The sequence below is a fragment of the Saccopteryx bilineata genome, chromosome 5, assembly GCF_036850765.1.
Source record: "Saccopteryx bilineata isolate mSacBil1 chromosome 5, mSacBil1_pri_phased_curated, whole genome shotgun sequence".
NCBI classification, from domain to species: domain Eukaryota; kingdom Metazoa; phylum Chordata; class Mammalia; order Chiroptera; family Emballonuridae; genus Saccopteryx; species Saccopteryx bilineata.
The window spans coordinates 214,407,880-214,434,495 of NC_089494.1; the positions used below are offsets into that span (position 1 = coordinate 214,407,880).

Here is a 26,616-nt window from a genome sequence, read left to right on the forward strand (position 1 = left end):
AAGCAATCAATGAACAACTAAGGTGTCGCAACAAAGAGTTGATGCTTCTTATCTCTCTCCCTTCTTGTCTGTCTGACCCTATCTGTCTCTCTCTGTGTCTATATCTGTCTCTGTCACACACACACACACACACACACACACACACACACACACAGAGAAAAGAGGCAAGCAGTTTACTAAATACAGAGTTCAGAACAATGATTATAAGAATGGTAAAGAAACTTAATGAGAAATTCAAGAGAATAGAAAAGGACATAAAAAGCCACAAACAGACAGTGCCCGCCACAGTCCGCGGATCTGTCTCTTGCTTCAACAGTGTTTGGACGGAGCAGACCCTTGGACATCTTTTCTTCCAGCCTTCGACTACCATCCAATCTCTTTTCCAGTCACTACCTTCTGAACCACCTCAGCCTCCAGAGACCAACCCACACCGTTTTTGACCTTAACTCCTTACTGCGTAGTAACCATGAGCTCCCAAGTTCGTCAGAATTATTCCCCGGACGTGGAGGCTGCCGTCAACCGCCTGATCAACCTGCATCTGTGGGCCTCCTACAACTACCTCTCTCTGGGCTTCTATTTCGATCGTGACGATGTGGCTCTGGAGGGTGTGAGCCACTTCTTCCGCAAGTTGGCCAAAGAGAAGCGGGAGGGCGCTGAGCGTCTCTTAAAACTGCAAAACCAGCGCGGTGGCCGCATTCTCTTCCAAGATGTGCAGAAGCCTTCCCGAGATGATTAGGGTAAAACTCAGGATGCCATGGAAGCCGCCATGGCCTTGGAGAAGAGCCTGAACCAGGCCCTTCTGGATCTGCATGCCCTGGGTTCTACCCGTACAGACCCTCACCTCTGTGACTTCCTGGAGGACCACTTCCTGGATGAGGAGGTGAAAATCATCAAGAAGATGGGCGACCACCTGACCAACCTCCGCAGACTGGCTGAACCCCAGGCTGGGGTGGGTGAGTATCTCTTTGAAAGGCTCACCCTCAAGCACGACTAGGAGGAGCCTTAGAGCCCAGAAGCCTTTCAGGGGCCCCTCTGCATTCCCCTCTGTAATATGTCTGGCATTGGTTTGAGCCTCTCCCTGAAATCATTCCGCATCCTTTTAACCTCCCTGCAGCCCTCTCCCATGCATTGGACCAAATTGAAATAAAGCTTTTTGAAGCAAAAAAAAAAAAAAAAAAAAGCCACAAACAAGTAACCAACAAATACAGCATCTAAAATGAAGAATATACTTGAAGGACACACCACCACATTAAATGAACAGGACTGAATCAGCAATTTGGAAAATAAGGTAGCAGAAATAATCTAAAAAAAAATTTTTTTAATAGAAATAGTCTAGTGCAGTATTTTTCAACTGCTGGTCCACTAGAAATTTCATGCTGGTCTGCAAAAGACCTCACTGATACTGTATGTAGATTATAGACCCAATGATCTTAGTTGAATTTGCTTATGCTTAGGGTACTTTTTGCCTTAGTGGTCCCCAAGTGTAAGAAGGTTGAAAACCAGTGGTCTAAGGGATTTCTGGGCAACATGAAGCCTAACATCTGCATCATAGGGTAACAAAAGGAGGAAACAGAACAAGGGATAGAGAAGCTATTTAAAGAAATAACCTAAAGAGCCCACACCAGGCCTGATAGGTGGTGGCACAGGGGATACAGTGTCGACCTGGAACACTGAGGTCCCAGGATTGAAATCCTGAGGTCACCAGCTTGAGCATAGGATCAGTGAGATAATCCCCAAGGTTGCTGACTTGATCCAAAGGTTGCTAGCTTGAACAAGGGGTCACTGGCTCAGCTTGTGCCCCCCCTCAAGTCAAGGCACATATGAGAAGCAATCAATGAACAACTAAAGTGAAGCAACTATGTCCTGAGGCTTCTCATCTCTCCTCCTTTCCTGCCTCTCTCCCTTCCTGTCTCTTTCTCTCTCTCTCTCTAAAATAAAAATAAGTGCCCATGCCAAGACATACCATAATTAATATGCAAAAGAAAAAGAGCGAATCTTAAAAACAACAAAGAAACAACAAAGAACGGTTACCTAAAAATGAGGCTTCCATAAAACTGTCCACTGATTTCTCAATAGAAACTTTTCAGGTCTGAAGGGACTGGCATGAAATATTCAAAGTGGTAAAAAGCAATGACTTACAACTGAAACCATCAAGGTTATCATTTAAAATTGAAGGAGAATTGGAGTGACGTCAGAGAAATGGCACCATGAGGGGTTCTCCTGATATCTCCCCCCTGAAATTTCAACAAATTCAACAACTAAAGACAGAGAAAAAAATCTTAGGAGCATCTGAAAGATACACATATCAGACAAAGGTATGATTGGGCGAAAAGGTGGCTGAATATATAATCCACTCTGAAAGAAATAAGATGGAGAACAGAGTAGAGCTAGTGCTCAACTTACGACCACAATTGGTTCCAACAGACCGGTCGTAACACGATTTCATTGTAAGTTGAGTAGGCTATACGTACAGTACTGTGAAATGTTATAAAAATCTTTAAGTCATATTTTACCATAATTTTCTTTCATTATTGTTATATATCATAATTTTCTTTGTTCATTTTATGCCATTTATATCATCTCTACACCATTTTGTTTCTTATTTTTACATTCGGCAGGTTTAAGCAAACACTGCATTACCAGTACAACTGGTTTAATATTTGCAAAGACAATTTCCTCTTGGTAGACATCCTGGGAGAGGTTTGATGAAAAATATCCAAGACACAAAACATAAATTGCTGTACCGAGTCTGGGATAACAGTTGAAATGGTGCATGTGGAGATGGTAGTGCTGCCGGAAGCTGATCCACACTGTCATATACCCAGCTGGGCAACGCTTGAGCTGCCAGACGTGGAGCAGTCATGGCTAGCGATTGTGGTCCTAAAGTAAAATGATAGTAAGCTGCATAGGCCATAAGTCGATCAATATTTGTATTTTGCTTTCCTCACTAATCTGAAGGGCTGCTTTTGTCTGGAACCAAGAGAAATGGAGGATCTGGGGCAAAGGCAAGAAGCTGGGACAGGACGGATGATCAAGCAGAGGAGAGAGTAAGCCAGCTCCGCCTGAAATCGTGTAGGCGGGGCTGGCAATGGCTGCAGTTTCCAGTGGAGGTTGCGGAGGCAGCTTGCCTGCGCAGGCCCCCCGCCTGAGCAGCTTTGTGTGCTCCTGGGTCCACGATGGCAGGTGGTGTGAGAATGGCTCTGCCTGGAGCCTCTGGCATGGGCACGCACTCACAGGCAGAAGGGCTAGGCCCAGGATTGTCAGCAGTGGACTTCTGCATGGGCTGTAGCCAGCATTTCTGTGTGGTCCCAGCTCCCTGACCAACAGTATGGCAAGAGCACAAGCGCCAGGATCCCTAGGCCTGGACCTGTCCAGGGGGGTGCCTCCACTAGCCGAGCCAATATAGGTCTCAAAGTGCATTCCTGCATTTCCAGCACTGACTGAGATCACAGGTGTTGTGCAGTTAAGTGGGCGGGAGCAGACCTCCGTGTGCACTGCAGAAGTCGTGGGGGCTGGGCGCACACGGCTTGCTATGGTCTTCCAAACAGGGCACAAGGGAAAAGCCTGTGGAGATTAGACCCAGGGGGCGCTGAGGCATACTAGATATGCCGGGGCCCTTAGAAAGGAGCCTGATCTGCAATCAGTTCCCAGCCCTGCTTGCTTTTTCTCTGGTGGCTCTGGTTGGCACAGCCTTACCCAGAACTGTGATTTGAGCAGTGCTGGTGGAAGGACCTGGCTGCTCTTAGAGCCTCTTGCTCTGCAAGCAGTGGCTGGGGCAACCTCACAGTTCAGTCCAGGCTGCTAGCTCAGGAGGGAGAGACATGGAGAGGCACCTGGAAAACTGAGTTTCCCATTTTTGGAGCCTGCAAACTCTAACAAGCACCGCCTACCAACAGGACTGAGGCCCAGCCTACGTTATTGCCATTGCAACACAACAGCAAATCTCTGCTCAAGAGCCCCACAGGGGCAAAACCTGTAGTACACCACCTGCCAAAATAAAACAAAACAAAACCCCCAGAAAACAAACTACCTCTCAAAACCAGGAAAAAATTAATTTATCTTTTTTCCCCACTTTCGTCATTTTATCTTTTTTCCATTTTATTCTTTTCTTTTTGAACTTCATTGTCCATAGTTGTTACATTTTTCATTCTTGTTATTTTTATGAGGGTTACATTTCAAAAACCTTCTTTCTTTTCTCCTTTTTTCGTTTTTCTTTTTCTCTCATTTAATCATTTATCAAGAAATTATTTTATTCTGGATTCATATATTTCTTTGTGGCATTTCGAATGTTTTTTACTTCATTTTCTATCTGTCATTTTCCCTCGGTTCTGGCTCCCCATTCCCTGTAGTTTTTGTTCCACTTATAATAATAGAATTTTCATTTTTTCATTGTATCTTTTCAATTTTGATTTTATATTTTTAAATTACCTCTTATTAGTGTTATTAACAATACCACTCTCAAATGACATTAAGGAAAAAGAAATCAAATATAATGGATACAAAAGACAGAGATGTAGCTCAGATAAATGATGAAAAGTCTCTGGAAAATATTTTCAATTGCTTGGAAAACTTGGAATTAAATGACAGAATTAAAAATTGAAGTCCTAAAAATACTCAGGGAAATATAAGAAAGCATGGAAAGGCAACTTAGAGAGCTCAAAAAACAATTCAATATACAAAAAGAATACATCACCAAAAAAATTGAAACTATAGGAAGGAATCAAACAGAGATGAAAAACTCAGTACATAAACTGAAAATCAAGGTAATAAGCTTGGCTAATAGAACAGGCCATATAGAAGAGGGAATTAATGACATAGAAGACAGGCATCTAGAGACACTACAGAGAGAAGAGAGAGAGACTCACAAATTTAAAAAAATGAGAAAGCCCTACAGAAATTTCTGAGTCAATCAGACAGAGCAACATAAAAATAATGGGTATATCAGGAGGAGAGAGAGAAAATGGAATGGAGAACATATTCAAACAAATAATAGATGAGAACTTGCCAAGCTTGTGGAAAGAATTAGAGCCTTGAATCCAAGAAGCAAACAGAACGCCGAGTTACCTTAACCCAAACAGACCTACTCCAATACAGATCGTAATGAAATTATCATAAACCAATGACAAAGAAAAAATCCTCAAGGCAGCCAGGGAAAAAAAGAATACAACATATAAAGGAAGGTCCATTAGGCTATCATTAGATTTCTCAACGGAAACTCTACAAGCCAGAAGAGAGTGGGCCCCAATATTTAAAGTACAGAAAAAGAGGAAATTCCAGCCAAGAATACTATATCCATCAAAGCTATCCTTCAAATACAAAGGGGAAATAAAAACACTCAAAGATATAGAAAAGATGAGGTAATTTATTACCAGAAAAGCCCACTTTAAGAAATACTAAAGGGGGTTATCCGACCAGATACAAAGAACAAAACAAAACAAAATTACAAGTAAAGGTCCAACAAGATCACAATATAAACAAGATTAATCTGTGATAACAAAAATAAAAAAGGAGAGAGGACAAAAATTAACAGTAGCAAGAGAGAATGGAGTGCAGAAGCACTCAGGAGATAATGTACTACAACGAATATAATATATATTCTTTTTATTGCCTAGTGGTAACCACCCCTGAAAGAAACCACTACAAAAACATATGGCTTAAAAAAGAAGAAACAGATGAAAGAAGTATGGAATACAACCAAAAAAAGTAAATGACAGAAAAACAAAAGAGAAGAACCAAACAAGATACAGAGCTATCAGAAAGCAATATATAAAATGGCAATAGGATTAAACTCACCAATAAAAAGATACAGAGTAGCAGAGTGGATCAAAAAAGAAATTCCAATTGTATGTTGCCTTCAAAAAACACATCTAGCCTGACCTGTGGTGGCTCAGTGGGGTAAAGCATCCATCTGGAACAATAAGGTCACCGGTTTGAAACCCTGGGCTTGCCTGGTCAAGGAATATATGGGAGTTGATGCTTCCTGCTCCTCCTTCTCTCTCTCTCCTCTCTGAAAATTGAATAAAGTCTTAAAACTCACATGCACGCACACACACACACACACACACACACACACACACACATCTAAGCTACAAGGATAAAAATAAATTCGAAATGAAAGGTTGGAAAATGATTCTCCAAGCAAATGCCATCCAAAGAAAAGCAGGTGTAGCCATACTCATATCTAACAATGCTGACTACAAGACAGCAAAAGTAATCAGAGACAAAGATGGTCATTTCATAATTATAAAGGAGACATTGAATCAAGAAGACATAACACTTCTTAATATCTATGCACCAAAGTAAGTAAAACATCTATTAACTGATCTAAAAATAAAAACCGACAGAAATAGTCATACTTGGAGACTTCAATACACTGCTGACGGCTCTAGTTTTTGTTTATCTAAACATAAAATTAATAAAGAAATATGGGCCTTAAACAAAACACTAGAACAATTGGATATGAGACATCTACAGGACATTTCATCCCAAAACATCAGACTATACATTTTTCTCCAGTGTACATGAAACATTCTCAAGAATTGGCCATATGTTGGGCCACAAAACTAACATCAACAAATTCAGAAAGATTGAAATTATACCAAGCATATTCTGACTATAAAGCTTTGAAACTAGAATTCAACTGCAAAAAAAGTAAACAAATCCACAAAAATGTGAAAATTAAACAACATACTTGTAAAAAATGAGTGAATCAAAAATGAAATACAAACAGAGATCAAAAGATATATACAAACAAACAAAAATGACAATACGACATATCAGAATCTCTAGGATGAAGCAGAAACAGTAACAAGAGGGAAGTTCATATCACTACAGGCTTTTATGAACAAACAAGAGAGAGCCCAAGTAAACAACTTAACATCACATCTTAAGGAGCTAGAAATAGAACAAAGGCAGCCCAAAACCAGCAGAAGAAAGGAGATAATAAAAATCAGAGCAGAAATAAATGAAATAGAGAACAGAAAGACTATAGAAAAAAAATCAATAAAACAAGGAGCTGGTTCTTTGAAAAGATCAACAAAATTGACAAACCCTTGGCAAGACTCACTAAGGAAAAATGAAAAAGAACTCATATAAACAAAATCCAAACGAAAGAAGAGACATTACCACAGACATCATAGATATACAAAGAATTATCATAGAATACTATGAAAAACTATATGCCACCAAATTGAACAATCTAAAAGAAATGGTTAAATTCCTAGAACAATATAATCTTTCTAGACTGAGTTATGAAGAAGTAGATAGCCTAACAGACCCATAAGCAGGGAGGAAACAGAAACAACTATAAAAAAACCTCCCCAAAAATAAAAGTCCAGGCCCAGATGGCTATACTAGTGAATTCTATCAAACATTCAAAAAACACTTGGTTCCTATTCTACTAAAGTCTTCCAAAACATCTAAGAAGCATCAATATATCCAAACACATTTTATGAGACCAACATAACCCTCATACCAAAACCTGACAAGGACAATACAAAAAAAGAAAACTACAGACCAATATCTCTAATGAATACAGATGCTAAAATCCTAAACAAAATATTAGCAAATCGAATACAACAACACATTAAAAAATTAATTCATCATGATCAAGTGGGATTCATCCTAGAATCATAGTATGGTTCAACATACGTAAAACGGTTGCCTGACCTGTGGTGGCGCAGTGGATAAAGTGTCAACCTGGAAACGCTGAGGTTGCCGGTTCAAAACCCTGGGCTTGCCTGGTCAAGGCACATATGGGAGTTGATGCTTTCTGCTCCTCCCCCCTTCTCTCTCTCTCCCCTCTCTATAATGAATAAAATCTTAATAAAAAACAAAACACATATGTAAAATGGTTAACATAATACACCATATCAACTAAACAAAGAACAAAAACCATATGATCCTATCAATAGATGCAAAAAAAAGCATTTGATAAAATAAATTTTATATTTAAAACACTCAACAAGGCCCTGGCCGGTTAGCTCAGCAGTAGAGCGTCGGCCTGGCGTGCAGGGGACCCGGGTAAAATTCCTGGCCAGGGCACATAGGAGAGGCACCCATTTGCTTCTCCACCCCCACCCCCCCTTTCCTCTCTGTCTCTCTCTTCCCCTCCCGCAGCCAAGGCTCCATTGGAGCAAAGATGGCCCGGGCGCTGGGATGGCTCCTTGGCCTCCGCCCCAGGCGCTAGAGTGGCTCTGGTTGCGGCAGAGTGACGCCCCAGAGGGGCAGAGCATTGCCCCATGGTGGGCAGAGTGTCGCCCCGGTGGGCGTGCTGGGTGGATCCCGGTCGGGCGCATGCGGGAGTCTGACTATCTCTCCCCGTTTCCAGCTTCAGAAAAAAAAAAAGTACAAAAAAAAACAAAACACTCAACAAAATGGGCATAGAAGTAAAATATCTCAACATAATAAAGGCCATTTATGACAAGCCATCACCTAACATCATATTAAATGGCAAAAAACTAAAGACTTTTCCTCTACAATCAGGAACAAGATAAGGCTACCCACTGTCTCCACTCTTATTCAACATAGAGCTGAAAGTTCTAGCCAGCGCAATCAGATAAGAGAAAGAAATAAAAGGCACTCATATTGGGAAAGGTTTCACCTTGCAGATGATATAATCATGTACATCAAAAACCCCAAAGACTCCACAAAAAGACTATTAGAAACAATAAACCAATATACAGTAAGGTCATAGAATACAAAATTAATATACAGAAGTCTACTGACTTTCTAAATACCAACAATAAAACATCAGAAAACTAACTAAAAAAAAAACAAACCTAGCAATAAACATAACAAAGAATATAAAGGATCTATATAATGAAAACTACAAAGCATTGTTAAGGGAACTCAAAAAAGATGCAATGAAATGAAAAAATATTCCTTGTTCTTGGATAGGAAGAATAAATACAGTCAAAATGACCATATTACTCAAAGCGATATAACAAATTTAATGCAATTCCCATCAAAATTCCAATGACATTTTTTAAAGAAATGGAACAAAAAATCATCAGGTTTATATGGAACTATAAAAAACCCCGAATAGCCAAAGTAATCCTAAGGAAAAAGAACAAATCTAGGGGCATTATACTACCTGACTTCAAATTATATTATAGAGTCATGATAATCAAAACAGCATGGTATTGGCAGAAAAAAATAAGACATTCAGACCAATAGAACAGAATAGAGCCCAGAAATAAAACCACATATATATGGTCAAATCATCTTTGATAAAGGAGCCAAAACACACAATAGAGAAAAGAAAGCCTTTTCAATAAATGGTACTGAGAAACTGGAGAGCCACATGCAAAAGAATGAAACTCGACTACAGTTTGTCCCCTTGTACCAAAATTAATTCAAAAAGGATCAAAGACCTAAATATAAGACCTGAAACAATATATTACATAGAACAAAACACAGGTACTAAACTCATGGACCTTGGCCATAAAGAGCATTTTATGAATTTGACTCCAAAGGCAAGGGAAGTGAAGGCAAAGTTAAATAAATGGGACTACATCAGACTAAGAAGCTTTTGCACAGCCAAAGAAACTGACAACAAGACAAACAGCCAACTAAATGGGAGATGATATTTTCAAACAACAGCTCAGATAAGGGCCTAATATCCAAAATACACAAAGAACTCATAAAACTCAACAACAAATAATCCAGTAAAAAAAATGGGGAGAGGACATGAACAGACACTTCTCCCAGGAAGAAATACAAGTGGCCAACAGATATATGAAAAGATGCTCATCTTCCTGCTATTAGAGAAATGCAAATCAAAACTATAATGAGATACCACCTTACACTTGTTAGATTAGCTATTATCAACAAGACAGGTAATAAATAACAAGTGCTGAAGAGGCTGTGGAGAAAAAGGAACCCTCATCCACTGTTGGTGGGAATGCAAAGTAGTACAACCATTATGGAAGAAAGTATGGTGGTTCTTCAAAAATTAAGAATAGAACTACCATTTGATCCAGCCATTCCTCTACTGGGTATATACCCTCAAAACTAAAAAACACTGGTACGTAAAGACACATGCAGCCACATGTTCACTGCAGCATTGTTCACAGTGGCCAAAACATATAAGCAACCAAAAAGCCCTTCAATAGATGACTGGATAAAGAAGATGTAGTACATATATACTATGGAATACTACTCAGCCATAAAAGATGACATAGGATCATTTACGACATGGATGGACCTTGATAACATTATAGTGAGTGAAATACGTAAATCAGAAAAAACTAAGAACTATATTATTCCATACATAGGTGGGACACAAAACTGAGACTCAGGGACATGGACAAGAATGCGGTGGTTACCAGAGGGAGGGGAAGGGAGGAGAGGGAGGGGTAGGGGGAAGGGAGGGGCATTAAAAAAAACAAATAAAAGGTGAAGGAGGACAATTTGACCTTGGGTGATGGGTATAAAACATAATCAAATGGCAAAATGATCTGGAGATTTTTTACTGAATCTATGTACTCTAATTGATCAATGTCACCCCATTAACCCGTTAAAATTAATTGTCTAAATAAATTAAAAAAGAAAAATTGAAGAATTAAATAAACAGAAAAATCTAAAGGAGTTCATGACCACCAAACCAGTATTACAAGAAACATTAGAGGAACTTCTTTTAACAAGAAAATAAAGGAATATAAATATAATAAAATGTCAACAAATAGGTTCCTATCAATAATCACTTTAAATGTAAATAAAGGAAATGCTGAAATAAAGACATAGGGTTGATGAAGGGATAAGAAAACAAGACCCATATATATGCTGTTTCCAAGAGACACACCTTAGATTTAGACATATACAAGTCCCTGGCCAGTTGATTTAGTGTACAGATCATCAGTCCAACATATGGACGTCTGAGGTTTGATTCCCAGTCAGGGCACACAAGAAAAGCAACCATCTACTTCTCTCCCTCAACCTCTCCCATAGCCAATGGCTAGATTGGCAACCCTGGATGCTGAGGATTGGTTGGTTGGTCCAAGCCACAGCCTCAGATGCTAAAAATAGCTCGGCTGATTCACGCTCTGCCCCAGAGTGGGTTGGATCCCAGTTGGGGTTCATGCAATAGTCTGTCTCACTATTGTCCCTCCTCTCACTTAAAAAAAAGAAAGAAGATAAAGAGATACACAGACTAAAAGGAATAAACATAAAAACCAAAAGAAAATAGCTGGGGGGGGGGGAGCAATACTTAGATAAAAATAAGACTTTAAAACAAAGGCTACAATAAGAGGAAAAAAAACAATGATGAAGGGATCAACATAACAAGATAACATAATCCTTGTAAACATATACTCCCAACTTAGAGTATATAAATATGTAAAGCAAATATTCATTAACGTAAAGGGAGAGATGGACAGTAATACAGTCACAGAAGGAAGTTTAACACCCCATTGACAGCCATCGATAGATTTTCCAGACAGAAAATCAAGGAAATAGCATCATTAAATGACAACTAGACCACTGTAAGTTTGATATTTTCAGAGCTTTTCACCTCAAAGCATAGAATATATATTCAAGTGCACATAGAACACTTACCAGAACATATCATGTTAGCCCACAAAAGAAATCTTAATAAATTTAAGGTTGAAATAACATTTTCCCCAACCACAACTGTTTGAAACTAAAAAATTATTTCAAGAATAAAACTGAAAAATATAAGCACATGCATACTAAATGGCATGTTATTAAATAATGGATTAACAATGAAATAAAAAAGGAAATAGAAAGATACTTTGAGACAAATGAAAATGAAAACACAACAACCCAAAATCTCTGGGACAAAGCAAAAGAAGTTCTGAGGAAGAAATCCATCATCATACAGGCCTAAATAGAGAAAAAAGAAAACTCGCAAATAAACAATCTAATCTAATTGTATATAGAAAGGAACTAAAAAAGAAACAACAAACAAAGCCTAAAATAAGTAGAAGAAATAACAATCAGAGTAAAAATAAAACAAGTCTACAAAACCAAAAGATCAATGAAACCAATAGCTAGTTCTTTGAAAAAATAAACAAGATTGATAAACCTCTTACCAGACTCATTAAGAAAAAAAGGACCCAAAGCCTCTTCAATAAATGGTGCTGGGAAAACTGGAAAGCCACATGCAAAAGAATGAAACTGGACTACAGTCTCTCCCCCTGTACAAAAATTAACTCAAAATGGATCAAAGATCTAAACATAAGACCTGAAACAATTAAGTACATAGAAGAAGACATAGGTACTCAACTCATGGACCTGGGTTTTAAAGAGCATTTTATGAATTTGACTCCAATGGCAAGAGAAGTGAAGGCAAAAATTAATGAATGGGACTACATCAGACTAAGAAGTTTTTGCTCAGCAAGAGAAACTGATAACAAAATAAACAGAAAGCCAACTAAATGGGAAATGATATTTTCAAACAACAGCTCAGATAAGGGCTTAATATCCAAAATATACAAAGAACTCATAAAACTCAACAACAAACAAACAAACAATCCAATAAAAAAATGGGAAGAGGATATGAATAGACACTTCTCCCAGGAAGAAATACAAATGGCCAACAGATATATGAAAAGATGCTCATCTTCTTTAGCTATTAGAGAAATGCAAATCAAAACGGCAATGAGATACCACCTCACACCTGTTCGATTAGCTGTTATTAGCAAGTCAGGTAATAGCAAATGTTGGAGAGGCTGTGGAGAAAAAGGAACCCTCATCCACTGTTGGTGGGAATGTAAAGTAGTACAACCATTATGGAAGAAAGTATGGTGGTTCCTCAAAAAACTGAAAATAGAACTACCTTATGACCCAGCAATTCCTCTACTGGGTATATATCCCCAAAACTCAGAAACATTGATACGTAAAGACACATGCAGCCCCAAGTTTATTGCAGTATTGTTCACAGTGGCCAGGACATGGAAACAACCAAAAAGCCCATCAATAGATGACTGGATAAAGAAGATGTGGCACATATACACTATGGAATACTACTCAGCCATAAGAAATGATGACATCGGAACATTTACAGCAAAATGGTGGGATCTTGATAACATGATACGAAGCGAAATAAGTAAATCAGAAAAAAACAGGAACTGTATTATTCCATACGTAGGTGGGACATAATACTGAAACTAAGAGACATTGATAAGAGTGTGGTGGTTACGGGGGGAGGGGGAAATGGGAGAGGGAAAGGGGGAGGGGGAGGGGCACAGAGAGAACAAGATAGAGGGTGACGGAGGACAATCTGACTTTGGGTGGTGGGTATGCAACATAATTGAACGACAAGATAACCTGGACTTGTTATCTTTGAATATATGTATCCTGATTTATTGATGTCACCCCATTAAAAAAAAAAAAAAAAAAGAAAAAAAGAAAAAAAGGACCCAAATAACATCAGAAAAATGAAACAACTGACACCAGAGAAATACAAAAAGGATTATAAGAAAATACTACAAACAACTACATGCCAATAAATGGGACAATCTGGGAAGAAACAGATTCTAGTTATACAATCTTCCAACACTGAATTAGAAGAAAGAGTCTCTGAACAGACCTATTACAAACAACAAAATCAAAATAGTAATCAAAGCACTACTAACAAAAAAAAGTCCTGCATCAAAGGGCTTCACAGGTGTATTTTACCAAACATTCAAAGAACTAACATCTATTCTTATCAAACTATTCTAAAAACTTGGAGAGGGAAGGCCCTGGCCGGTTGGCTCAGCGGTAGAGCGTCGGCCTAGCGTGCGGAGGACCCGGGTTCGATTCCCGGCCAGGGCACACAGGAGAAGCGCCCATTTGCTTCTCCACCCCTCCTCTGCACTTTCCTCTCTGTCTCTCTCTTCCCCTCCTGCAGCCAAGGCTCCATTGGAGCAGAGATGGCCCGGGCGCTGGGGATGGCTCTGTGGCCTCTGCCTCAGGTGCTAGAGTGGCTCTGGTCGCAATATGGCGACGCCCAGGATGAGCAGAGCATCGCCCCCTGGTGGGCAGAGCTCGCCCCTGGTGGGCGTGCCGGGTGGATCCCGGTCGGGCGCATGCGGGAGTCTGTCTGTCTCTCCCCGTTTCCAGCTTCAGAAAAAAAAAAAATGAAAAAAAAAAAAGAAAAAAAAAACAAAAAAAACTTGGAGAGGGAAGACTCCCAAGTTCATTTTATGTGGCCACCATTACCTGATTCCAAATCCAGATAAAGAAAATTATAGGCCAATATCCCTGATAAACACAGATGCAAATATCCTCAACAAAGTATTAGCAAACCAAATCCAGCAATACATAAAGAAATCACACACCATGATAAAGTGGGGTTTATGCCTGGGCTGTAATATTGGTATAATGTCCATAAATCAATAGATATGATACACCACATAAACAAAATGAAAAATACACACCATATGATCATATAATAGATGCAGAAAATCTGCAAAACCTAGTACAGTACCCACTTATGACAAAAACTCTCAGCAAAAAAGGAATAAAGGGAACATACCTCAACTTAATAAAGGTCATAAATGACAAACTCAAAGCTAATATCATACTCGACAGAGAAATGCTAAGAAAATTTCCATTAAGATCAGGAACGAGACAGAAATGTTTACTTTCACCACTTTTGTTTAACTTAGTACTGGAAATCCTAATTACAGCAATCAGACAAGAAAAAAAAATCAAAGGCATCCAAATTGGAAAGGAAAAAGTAAAACTCATTATTTGCAGATGTCATGATGCTATATATAGACAACCCCACAGATTCAACAAAAAATTACTAGAATAAATGAATTCAGTAAAGAATACAAAAAGATTCAGAAGTTGGTTGCATTTTAATGAACCCAAATGAACTATCAGAAAAAAAACTAAGAAAACAATCCTACTTAAAATTGCATCAAAAAGACAATGAAATACAAATCAATTTAACTGAGGAGATAAAAGCCTGTACTTGAAAATTCTAAGACACTAAAGAAATTGAAGATAGGAATAAATGGAAGCATATACTGTGCTCATACTTAAGAATTAACATTGGTAAAATGTCCATATTATTCAAATCAATCTATAGCAACACAACTCCTATCAAAATATCAACACTTAAAACACACACACACACACACACACACACACACACACACACGGCATTTCTTTTTTTACAGAACTAAAACAATCCAAAATTTTATATGGAACCACAGAAGATGCAGAATAGCCATGGCAATCTTGAAAAAGAGCAAAGTTGGAGGTATTACACCATCTGGTATCAAGCTAGGCTACAATAATAAAAAAATATCATGGTTCAGGCATAAAAACAGACACATAGATCAGTAGAACAGAATGATAGCCCAGAAATAAACCCATAACTATAAGGTCAAGTAATAGATGACAAAGCAAATAAGAACATACAATGGAGTAAAGACAGTCTACTCAATAAATGGTGTTGGGAATATTGGACAGACACATGCAAAAAAATAAAAGTAACCCATCTTCTTATACCACATAGAATAATAAACTTAAAATGGATTAAAGATGTAATTGTAAGGTTCAAAACAATAAATTCCTAGAATAAAGCATAGTAAAATCTGACATTTCTCTTAGCAATACCTTTTCTGACATATCCTCAGGCAAGAAAATAAAAAATAAAAAAAAACCTAAACAAACGAGACTACATCAAACTAAAAAGCTTTTCCAGAGCAAAGAAGCTATAAACAAGATGAAAAGGCATCTACTCAGTGGGACAACATACTCACCAATGGAACATCTTATAAGGACTTAAAATACAAAATTTATAAAGAACTCATATAACTCAATACCCCTCCAAAAAATATATTTAAAAAATGGGCCTAGGACCTGAACAGATACTTCTCCAAAGAGAACATACATATATGGCTCATAGACATGAAAAGATGCTTAACGCCACTAATCAGAGAAATGCAAATTAAAACTACGAGATATCATACATGTCAGAATAGCTATTTTCAGTAAATCAACCATTGGTGAGAATGTGAAGAAAAGGGAACCCTAGTGCACTGTAGTTGGGAATGCAGATTGGTGAAGCCAGTATGGAAAATAGCTTGGAATTTCCCCCCTAAAATTGAAAATGGAACTGCATTATGACACAGTGATTCTACTTCTGTGTATACATCTGAAGAAACCCAAAACAGTAATTCAAAAGTATATATATATATTTTTTCATTGCAGTGTTATTTACAATAGCCAAGATACAGAAGCACAAGTGTCCAACAGACTAGTGGATAAAAAAGTTGTGGAATATATAAATATGTATATAGAGTGGAATGCTACTTAACCATAAAAAATAATACAATCTCACCATTTGCAACAGCTTAATGGACCTACAGAATACTTTGCTAAGTGAAGTAAGTCAGATAAATACAAATTCCATATGATTTCACTCTTATGTAGAATCTAAAGAACAAACAAAACGGAAACAGACTCAGATAAAGAAAACAGACTGATGGTTACCAGAGATAAGGGGGTTTTGGAAACTCAGCGAAAAACATGAAGGCATTGAGAAGTACAGATTGGTAGTTACAAAGCAGTACAGCTGCAGAGGTTTTTCAACTTTGGCCCACACTGCATGTGGTCCACCAGAAATTTTGTTTGGGTGTTTGAAAGTTAACCATCCTGACATATGAAGATTCAGGGTGGTTAACTCTTTTGCGGACCTGCACAAAATTTCTGGGAAACTAGCAGCTGAAAAACATGTATTTAATCACAACGCTGTACACTAAAAACAAATACAAAATAATCTTGATTGTAAACTGTAACTAAAAAATAAAATTAGGCCCTGACCAGTTGGCTCAGCAGGAGTGCCAACCCGGCGTGTGGAAATCCCAGGTTCGATTACCTGTCAGCACACACAGGAGAAGCAACCATCTGCTTCTCCAACCCTATCCCCTCCTCTTTTTCTCTTCCCCTCCCACAGCCATGGATTGAATGGTTCAAACAATTTTGCCCCAGGCACTGAGAATAGCTTCATGGCCTCACCTCAGGCACTGAAATAGCTCAGTTGCTGATCAAAAGATCAGCTGCAGAGCAATGGAGCAGCAGCCACCCTGTAGGGGGTTTGCCAGGGTGATCCCAGTCAGAGAGCATGTGTGAGTCTGTCACTGCCTCCCTGCCTCTCACTTAATTTAAAAATAAATAAAATTACTGGCTGAAAACAGAAAAATAAGCTAACTAGACACCAAACTTCTTAACACCCAAAATACAAAACACAGGTTAACATCTAATTGGACACTTTAGGAAAACTTTCTTCTTACAGTAAGGAAGCTTGAAATGTTTAAATACCCTTAGAACCTAGCACCTTCATTTTAAATGTTAATTTATATTCTATTTTTTCAAAAAGACAGAAGGTAGCTTCTTCAGAAATATTGTATATATATAAATATATGGGTGGAATCTTAGCTCTATGAGTAACTGCTTTGCAATCTTGGGCAAGTTATTAGCCTCTCTGGGCCTTACTATCAATAAAAATAGAAGGTGGGATATTATATGAGGATGAAATAAGTCAGTATATGATAGCACTAAGTGCCTTTTTACACTAAGTGCTTAATATGATACAATTTTTTATAATTACTACTATCTTAGAAAAATTATTTAGCCTGACCGCAAGCGGTGGTGCAGTGGATAGAGCATCGGACTGGGATGCGGAAGACCCAAGTTCAAGACCCCAAGGTCACCAGCTTGAGCATGGGCTCATCTGGTTTGAGCAAAGCTCACCAGCTTGGACTCAAGGTCACTGTCTCGAGCAAGGGGTTACTCGGTCGGCTGAAGGCTCACGGTCAAGACACATGAGAAAGCAATAAAGGAACAACTAAGGTGTCGCAACAAAAAACTAATGATTGATGCTTCTCATCTCTCTCCGTTCCTGTCTGTCCCTATCCACCCCCCTCTGTAAAAAATTTTAAAAAAATTAAAAAATCACCAGTTTAACATTTAGTGATTTCTCTTCACCTTAAAAATTCATTGGAGTTTAAAACTTAAAGAGAAAAAAAAAATCCTGCCTGACCAGGTGGTGGCACAGTGGATAAAGCATCAGACTGGGAGACTGGGACGCAAAGTACCCAGGTTCGAAACCCCAAGGTCACCAGCTTGAGCGCAGGCTCATCTTGTTTGAGCAAGGTTTACACCAGCTTGAGCCCAAGGTTGCTGGCTTGAGCAAGAGGTCACTCAGTCTGCTGTAGTCCCTCGGTCAAGTCACATATGAGAAAGCAATCAATAAACAATTAAGGTGCTACAACAAAAAAATTGATGCTTCTCATCTCTCTCCCTTCCTGTCTGTCCCTCTCTCTCTCTGTCTCTGTCACACACACAAAAAAAGAAAGAAAAATCCTTAGGTATTAACTTGCACTACTTACTGATGAATTCAAACAAAATGTCACTGAAATGACTTCTATAACCAACTGCTTTAATTAAAGGCAACGCTAATTTAAAATAAACTGTTAGGCTTTATTTTTCAAATAGGTAATTAAAACTACTAATAATGAATGCATGGAAAAATATTCTGACAGAAAGAACATAAAAGCAGTAAACTGATAGTTTTAAATATCCTTCAAGGCGTTCTCATGTTCCCCCTTCAGAGCAATAAATACAGATTAAATGTGAAATTGGGTGATTTGGTGCACAGCCAATTATAAATATAATACTATGAAAACAGAAAAGCAGTCAAATATTCAAATAATCCAAGTGTTTAGTCAACCTAAGAAAGGCTAGTAATTCGGGTATAACAGAAGAAACTGAAATGCAAAAAAAAGAAAAGAATCTTTCTTAAACTGTTTTCTTACGTGACACTCTATAGGCTTGTTACTACTGGAGGAATTGTTAAAATATATAACTAACTGTAAGAGTTAAGTTAAATTTAAAAAAGTAAATTAGAAAACATACATAAATCCAGGTAACAAAGCAAGTATGACAGAAAATCTGAAATTAAAAAGAAAAATCTTGTACCAAAGTAGATCCTAAAATGTTATCAGGTGAATAAATGCTTAGTCATAATATCAACATAACTCTATAGTGGATCATTAGTTCTTACATTAGAAATAGAAGTAAACTTCTAATATAATTGGCCTACGTCAATCATTCCTGTTAAAATATGCAAAAGTAGGCAGAGGAGGTTCCTACAATTCATAAACACAAATCAGTCTTTTACGTTTAACACATAAGAAAACAAACTTGATCCAGACAAGAAAAAAATACAACACATAGGTCAATCTTTACCAATTTATTTTATACAAAACAGTAGCAATGTAGAATATGGGAATTATCTTCTGCTGCCACACACGCAAGTTGTGAATATTTCAAGCCAATGTTTACAGTTTGGAGGGGAAGGCTAAACAATAGCATCAACCATGCTACTGAACATAAGAATATTTTATTGTAAAAGATTAAAAATTAGATAGCAATGTCTTCATAATATTGCTCTCATCATTGAAGACTAAAGAAAAAGTCACTTAAGAATTTAAAAAAGGAAAGGAAGAAACCAAGAGGCTGCTACAACACTGCCATACAGTTAAACCATCATACTTCAATAATTGCATACTTGATAGCAGCATTATTTTTACTGAACCGTGTGCAACTACACTTATAAACATATCAAAGCAAAATATCATGGCAGTTATCAATCAAAATCCAAAAGAAGAAAGCAAACAAAAAATAACTCTAGGATGAACACACTATAGGTAGATGAACATTTACGAAGAATGAATCAATATCTACATTCTTTGACTGTTCCATTCTGCCCCAATAAAAGTATCAACTCAAACTGTCGACTGTGCATTTTTTGGAGGATTTGAGATTTTCCAGTTCTTATTATACTGCATGCTTGGAACAAAGAGGTCATAATAAATCCTTCTACACAATGAACTTTAAGTAGACAGCTGAAAATAAATTTACTACTTGTAAACACACACACAAAAAAAAAATACAAGATTTTTTTTATCTTTAAACAATCGATGCTTCCAAAAGCGCATTATCTTCTGTATCGACCTCTCTCCCCTCGGTCTCTGTCCCGATCACATAATCGTTCTCTTTCTCTTTCTCTATCACGTCCTCTATCTCGCTCTCTGTCTCTTCTGTTATCTCTGGGGCGGTCTCGCTCTCGTTCCCGATCTCTTTCACGGGGTCTACTTCTCCGACCGCTGACAACAGCTTGTGTGCGACGAAGAAAATCATCCACCCTCATATCATAATCATGCTAGAAAAGGTAAGAAATTGCTTAGGTATGTCAAAAATTGAATGGAATTTATGAATCCCTACATTGTATTTATTGCCTTGTAGAAAGAATCTAGAGAAACATACTAATGCACTAATTAGTAGAACATAATTCTGACATTTAGAAATAGGACTTCAAAGTTTTGGACTAAACAGATACCTTCAAGAGAGGAATATACCTATCTCCTTAAAAAATAAATCACGTAGTTTCCTACTGTAACTTAAATGACTTTTCCATCCAATCCCTTTAAATAAGATCTAGACCAAAGTAATCATCTACTGACCTTTGACCACACACCAGGACACATCAGTATTTTTTTTTCTACACCCTACTAACGTCCTTTGATTCTAAAAATTACATGAACCAATCTATCCTCCTAAAGTGAAAATAGGAATTCTCACATTCCAGATTATCTTTCAAACTATAGCATTGCTGATAGCCAACAATTATGAAATTTGATAGACTTTTAAGAAAATAAGCACTTCAGGTAAAATTGTGTGGTCTCTTACACACAAAATAATATACAAAAGGCTTGAGGAGAACAAGGGTAAGATGAACAACTGACTAGCTGAGATGCAAGTTGTTATCGTCACTAATTCTAAACTAATTCCTGCTCTAGCTTTCTGTTGGACCATAATATATAGGTCATTATTACAACAGAGTTGCATCTTACTATCATGTCACATAATAAGATCATGTCTGATTGTTTAATTGTTGGTACCAGAGATCCTTATATACAAATATAGGCACCTGATTTTTTAAAAAGTCACTTTGGACCAAGTACTATTATTATTACTTCTTTTGTAAATCAATCAAAATTATACCTAATTTTATTCTTTTGGTCAGACTAGCAAAACCATAATGTATTTTCTGGTATGCGGCAGAATTTTAGTTTGTGTATGCCATGAGATGAAAAAGGTTGAAAATCGCTGGGATAAGGAAATAAATGTCAACAGATAAAAAGTATCTGAAAGACAGGTTAGGAAACTAGTGGGCAGACTGACCCTCTAAAAAATATGCATGCTCTTTATCTAAGTGGGAAGATAAAAGGAATGATGTTAACAAATACCAGGAGACAACTTTACTTTAAAAAATGAAAGTACTATTAGGGGGAAAACAATGAATACCATGTAATAAAGTTAGCCTGACTAATATAATATAAACCCAAAAAACTCAAACTAGAGATTGTCTTTAATTCTTCCTCTTCTGAAGTGATCAAAAAAAGCTTTCATATAAAATTATTAGAACCAGTAACTACTAAAGTACAATTTACTCTTCTGCATTTCTTAACACAGCTATCATTTGTTAGCATCATCATAAGAATCAGAGATAGAGGTGAAACATTTCCCCTGGTTACTAATTTTTACAGTTTGGTAGAAACAAATAACTAAATGAGAATAAAGATTTATCTGTTAAGTAACTAAATATACACCCTCTCTCCTATGAAAATTAACTGAGTCTGTCAGAATATACAAATACAGTGGTACCTTGAGATACGAATAGACCAACATACAAATATTTTAATATACAAGCTGCAACTCAGTCCATATTTTTGTTCGAGATCCGAGCAAAATTCCGAGATACGAGTCGTGATTCAGGAAGCTGCCATTAGTTGGTGCACAGGTCCAATATCGGCAGTTTGATATGAGTTGACTGACTTACGAGCTCAGTTACAGAACGAATTAAATTCGTATCTCAAGGTACCACTGTAGCTTAGAAATACCTAATTATAGTAATATCAATTATACAATTATAATTGAAGACATCAGTACAGAAAGAAAAATATCCTCGTATACAACACCCCTAGGACATTACTGAAGAGCTGTATGTAGGCGATGTCTCAACTTAAGCAGTCTGTACTTTATCCATGAAAGAAATAGTCTACTTAAATAATCCAAAGGGATTAGCCGTTTTTAACAAAATATGAATTACTCCAACAAAAGTCTGCAGTAAGAATACAAAAATCTACCACATACCATAATACGGTAGCCTCCACATTTAAATTATCTACAGAATTCTAAGTAGTTCCCTCACATTTTTGCCTTCTTATGCACTTACTACTCGTTTATCTCTGTATCTTGCTTCATGTGGTACTGGATGATGTCCTGAGTAAGGAGGATGAGCTTGAGGAGGTGGAGCATGATGCTGATAGTAAGGATGATGTGGAGGTTGTTCCATTCCAGGATAAGGAGCCTAAAAAGAAGGGAAAAAAGCCCACTTCCATAAGCATGTACCAAATATCCTTTCTCTTACAAACCACCCATCGCAAACAAAAAATTTTGTGTTAGCTGTCTACTGCATTTATTTATTTACTTTTATTTAGGGAGAGGAGGGCAGGCAGAGACAGACTCCCACATGGGCCCCGACTGTGATCCACCCAGCAAGCTCACTAGGGCGACTAGAGTGTGATGCTCTCCCCATCTGAGGTGCTTGCTTTGTTGCAACTGGAGTCATGTTTTGTTTTGTTTTTTAGTGCCTGTGGCAGAGACCATAGAGTCCTCCTCAGCACCTGGGGACAACTTGCTCTAATCAAGCCATGGCTGCAGGGGAAGAGGAGGAGAAGAGACAGAGAGAGAAACTAGAGGAGAAAGAGTGGAGAAGATGGGCTCTTCTCCTGTGTGCCCTGACTGGGAATTGAACCTGGCCAGGGTACTACCTACTTTGATGATATAAAGGTTCCTCCCATAACAAATTCTAATTATACATCATTTAAGATTTAACATGTTTAAAATAAAATCACTTAAATTATACTAATAGAAATAACAAACCTTTACATATTATGAACTAGCATTGTCCTATGCACTTTATGTGTCATTTAATTCTCATAGCAACCCTATGAGATAGGTACTATTCTTATTTTAAAAACGGGAAAACTGAGGTACCAACTGGTTAGGTAACTTGCTTAAGATCACATTGCTAATAAAAGGGTGAAGCTAGGACATAACATGAGGCATTCTGGCTCTTTGTGTTTGTGTGTGATAGAGACAGAGAGAGGGTCAGACAGACAAAAAGGGAGAGATTTAAGAAACATCAATTCTTTGTTGTAGCACCATAGTTGTTCATTGATTGCTTTCTCATAAGTGACCTGACGGGAGCAGGGGGACTAGAGCAGAGCAAGTGACCCTTTGCTCAAGCCAGCAACCTTGGGTTTCAAACCAGTGACCCTGTGCTCAAGCTGGCGAGCCTGCGCTCAAGCTGGCGACCTCGGGGTCTGGAATCTGGGTCCTCCACATCCCAGTCTGATGCTCTATCCACTGTGCCACTGCCTGGTCAGGCAGCATTCTGGCTCTTAACCAGGCATTTTAACCATAATGTAAAAATCTATTTTAAAAAATCTTGCTTGACCAGGTGGTGGCGCAGTGGATAGTGTCGAACTAGGATGTGGAGGACCCAAGGTTCCAGACCCTGAGGTTGCCAGCTGGAGCACAGGTTCGCCAGCTTAAGCACAAGATCACTGGCTTTAGCCCAAGGCCACTGGTTTGAACAAGGGGTCACTTGGTCTGCTGTAGCCCCCCAGTAAAGCACATATGAGAAAGCAATCAATGAACAACTAAGGTGCCAAAACAAAGAACTGATGCTTCTCATCTCTCTCCCTTCCTGTCTGTCTGTCCCTATCTGTCCCTCTCTCTGACTCTGTCACAAAAAAAAATCTCCTGGGACCTAATGAACTTTTAAATTGATTATTAATTAAGTGCCAATCAAAGGTTACTTCCCTTATTAGTGCCAAAATGTTATATATATTTTTTAATGTAATAGAATCTAAAAGGAAAAAAAGCTTCATAATTCATCTATCTGTATATATTACCCTAAGAAAAACAAAAGTCAATGAAGAGTCTACATTACAGGTAATTAAACTTTATTTTTTTAAAGGGTAAGAAATAAGAACTAGTTCAATTTCCAAGGTTTTTATTTCTTGGGAATTAAAGCTTCAGTTAGCCTCAATACTTTAAAATGTGCTCTAAGAATAATATCCAGTTTTTTTGAAAGAAAATATAAAAAATTAGAAATAGTTTAATTAACCTTATTTGATATAGAGAATTTACTAAACACTTGGATCAGGCACAATGCTAAACTTTATATGTATTTTGTAAGTTTAGCTCCTCAAATATCCTATGAGACTGACAATATTCCATTTCATTTTAAGATATACTGGATAGGTATAATATCCAATGTGTTCACCAATGTATACTCAGAGCAAGCACAATGCCTTGGAGAGAGAGTAGGTACTAAATATTAGTCTAATGAGCCAAAGAATGAATGAATGCCTATACTGAGTTTTACATTCAAGGAAAAAAATTTTAAAATTTGACCACACTCAGAACTGAGATGGTAAGGTATATGAACCTAGGCCAAGTCTGTACCACTAGCCACTACAATAAACCATAATCCGTATTAAGTAACCCTATTATTAACACAAATTATTCATTAGTTTTAAGTCTTAAAAACAACATGCAATTATTTATTATCAAAGATTATATATATATATATATTAAGTCTTTTAATGGGTAACTGTTAACAATCATGTTCCACACAGGCACTCAAAAAATAAATGTAATTACAAATAAAGTTAAATAACTTGCAAAAATAGAATACAAACCATTCCTTGCCAAGGCGGTGGCGGTCCCATGTTATGAAATTCCCTCACATAATCATTGTAGGACTAAAATAAAAGATAATAATGTCAATAACAAATACAAATCAAATCCAGAACTATAAAATAAATCAGGTCCTGATTTTATGCACATTTAATATATGAAATAAAATGCTTACCCCATTTAAAAACACATCTCGGCGCACTCCTGAAAATCGTCTGTTGGGAATAAGATTTGTGAAACTAAATTCGAGTAATTCATAAACTAGTTCCAAGAATGTAATTCAAAACTAAGCAAGAGTGAGCCCAACTTACCTGTCTACTTCCTGGTATCGTGGGTCCTTTAAATACCCTGTTCAAATATCAAGCATTTTAGTAAATCAAATTTATAGTTTTTATTATGGCATTATAATTAAGCCTTCCTTACCACTCATCTCAATTCTTACCATAAATATAATGATGCTATTAAGTGGCACTATTATTGAATTATACCATTTACAGATCTCCTTCTTAGATTACATGATAATCTAGAACTTTAATAATTTACTGGTATCACAGAATTATAAACTGCTAGAGACGTTTTCATATACATCCTCTGTATCTACACCCCAATTTTTGGTAGACAGAGAATTTTAAGGGCGGAGGAATTATGTTGAGGACACTGTAATAGAGATGACCTTCTACCTGAGTATACAGTCTTGCTACGACATTCAGATACATTTTTAAAATGCAAACATAAAGGGAAGAAAAAATTGCAAAAATAAAGATGTATACATTTTAAATGAAAAATATTCTTCCCACATTCTTTTAGAAAGGACTCAGCATACTAAAACATAAAAAAATTTGAATGGCCATGCTACTAGGAAAACTAAATTTCACCCTCTGCAATATCTATCCCATTTTGGAAAAGAATAAGGCTTATCAAGTCACTTGTTATGTAACAGTGATGTAATGCTCACTAATACTAACTTCTAAATTGCCTAATTTTTATAAATATTTAACTGTTTAAAAAATTTATTTTCGTAAATATAGTTTTCCTTTTTTAAATTTGGTTAAGGGAAGTACAAACAAAAAAGCTGGCTTTTAGTTTACAAAGTATTTCCTAGTCTTCTTTAAAAACATGAAGTCAAAGATTTTTCTGTAGAAAAATGCAGCATAATTTCAGCTTCCAATCAAAGCTATATACCATACCACATGAAATATTGAACATAGGTAATAAAGGGATAAAAAATATAAAGAATGTAAGATTTTTGTTTTCCCTAACTACACCTAACCTTGTGCATTAATTATAAATTAGCAATTTTAGGTAATTAACAGATTTGTGATAATGAGTCACACTAGAATAGCTTAGTCAACCTTAATAAAGGATGAAATACTAGGTGAGGACTATTGGCAATTTCCTGAAGTTTAAGTAGTTATTGTCCTGGTTTTCTCGTTCTTTAAACTACAGTTACAACAGAAGTTTCTGTGTTGTTGTTGTTGTTGTTTACTAATTTTAAGTCAAATATCTGCAGGATTATAAAATATTAACCTGGTCTCTGGTGAAACTCAGGGGCATAGTCAATCCTTGGTTTCTTTCTGCTGTTATGAATATCATAATCTTCTGGTCGACGCCTACACAAATTAGACATATTAGAAATTAAACCAAAAACTGCTAGGAGAACAAACAGCAAAGCAAGAGTTTCTGACAGAAATAAGTACAGAGAATTACCCATTATTTACTTTAAAATAACACCAGAATTTGTGGTAAGCAAATAATCCTAAAGCTTCTAAATTTTTTCCCCTCAAATTATTATAAATGAATCTTTAAACTGTATTG

General features: G+C 37.1%; 1 protein-coding gene and 1 pseudogene across 4 annotated transcripts in view; one reads left to right on the forward strand and one right to left on the reverse strand.

The window, feature by feature from the left end:
- Positions 1-269: 269 nt before the first annotated feature.
- LOC136337736 (ferritin light chain pseudogene) lies at positions 270-1,155 on the forward strand (annotated as a pseudogene).
- An 18,046-nt stretch (positions 1,156-19,201) lies between these two features.
- YTHDC1 (YTH N6-methyladenosine RNA binding protein C1) overlaps positions 19,202-26,616 on the reverse strand; it is a 42,804-nt gene continuing 35,389 nt past the window's right edge. For 2 of the 4 annotated variants that reach the window (XM_066279196.1, XM_066279194.1), the window contains 6 exons: positions 26,329-26,411; positions 25,113-25,149; positions 24,977-25,040; positions 24,804-24,866; positions 22,265-22,399; positions 19,202-20,188 (listed from right to left, as the gene is read on the reverse strand). In XM_066279196.1, the coding sequence (XP_066135293.1) occupies positions 19,964-20,188; positions 22,265-22,399; positions 24,804-24,866; positions 24,977-25,040; positions 25,113-25,149; positions 26,329-26,411 (607 nt within the window). In that variant the 3' untranslated portion in view covers positions 19,202-19,963. The remainder of the gene's footprint in view (positions 20,189-22,264; positions 22,400-24,803; positions 24,867-24,976; positions 25,041-25,112; positions 25,150-26,328; positions 26,412-26,616) is intronic. The other 2 variants (XM_066279197.1, XM_066279195.1) reach the window with 1 other exon arrangement.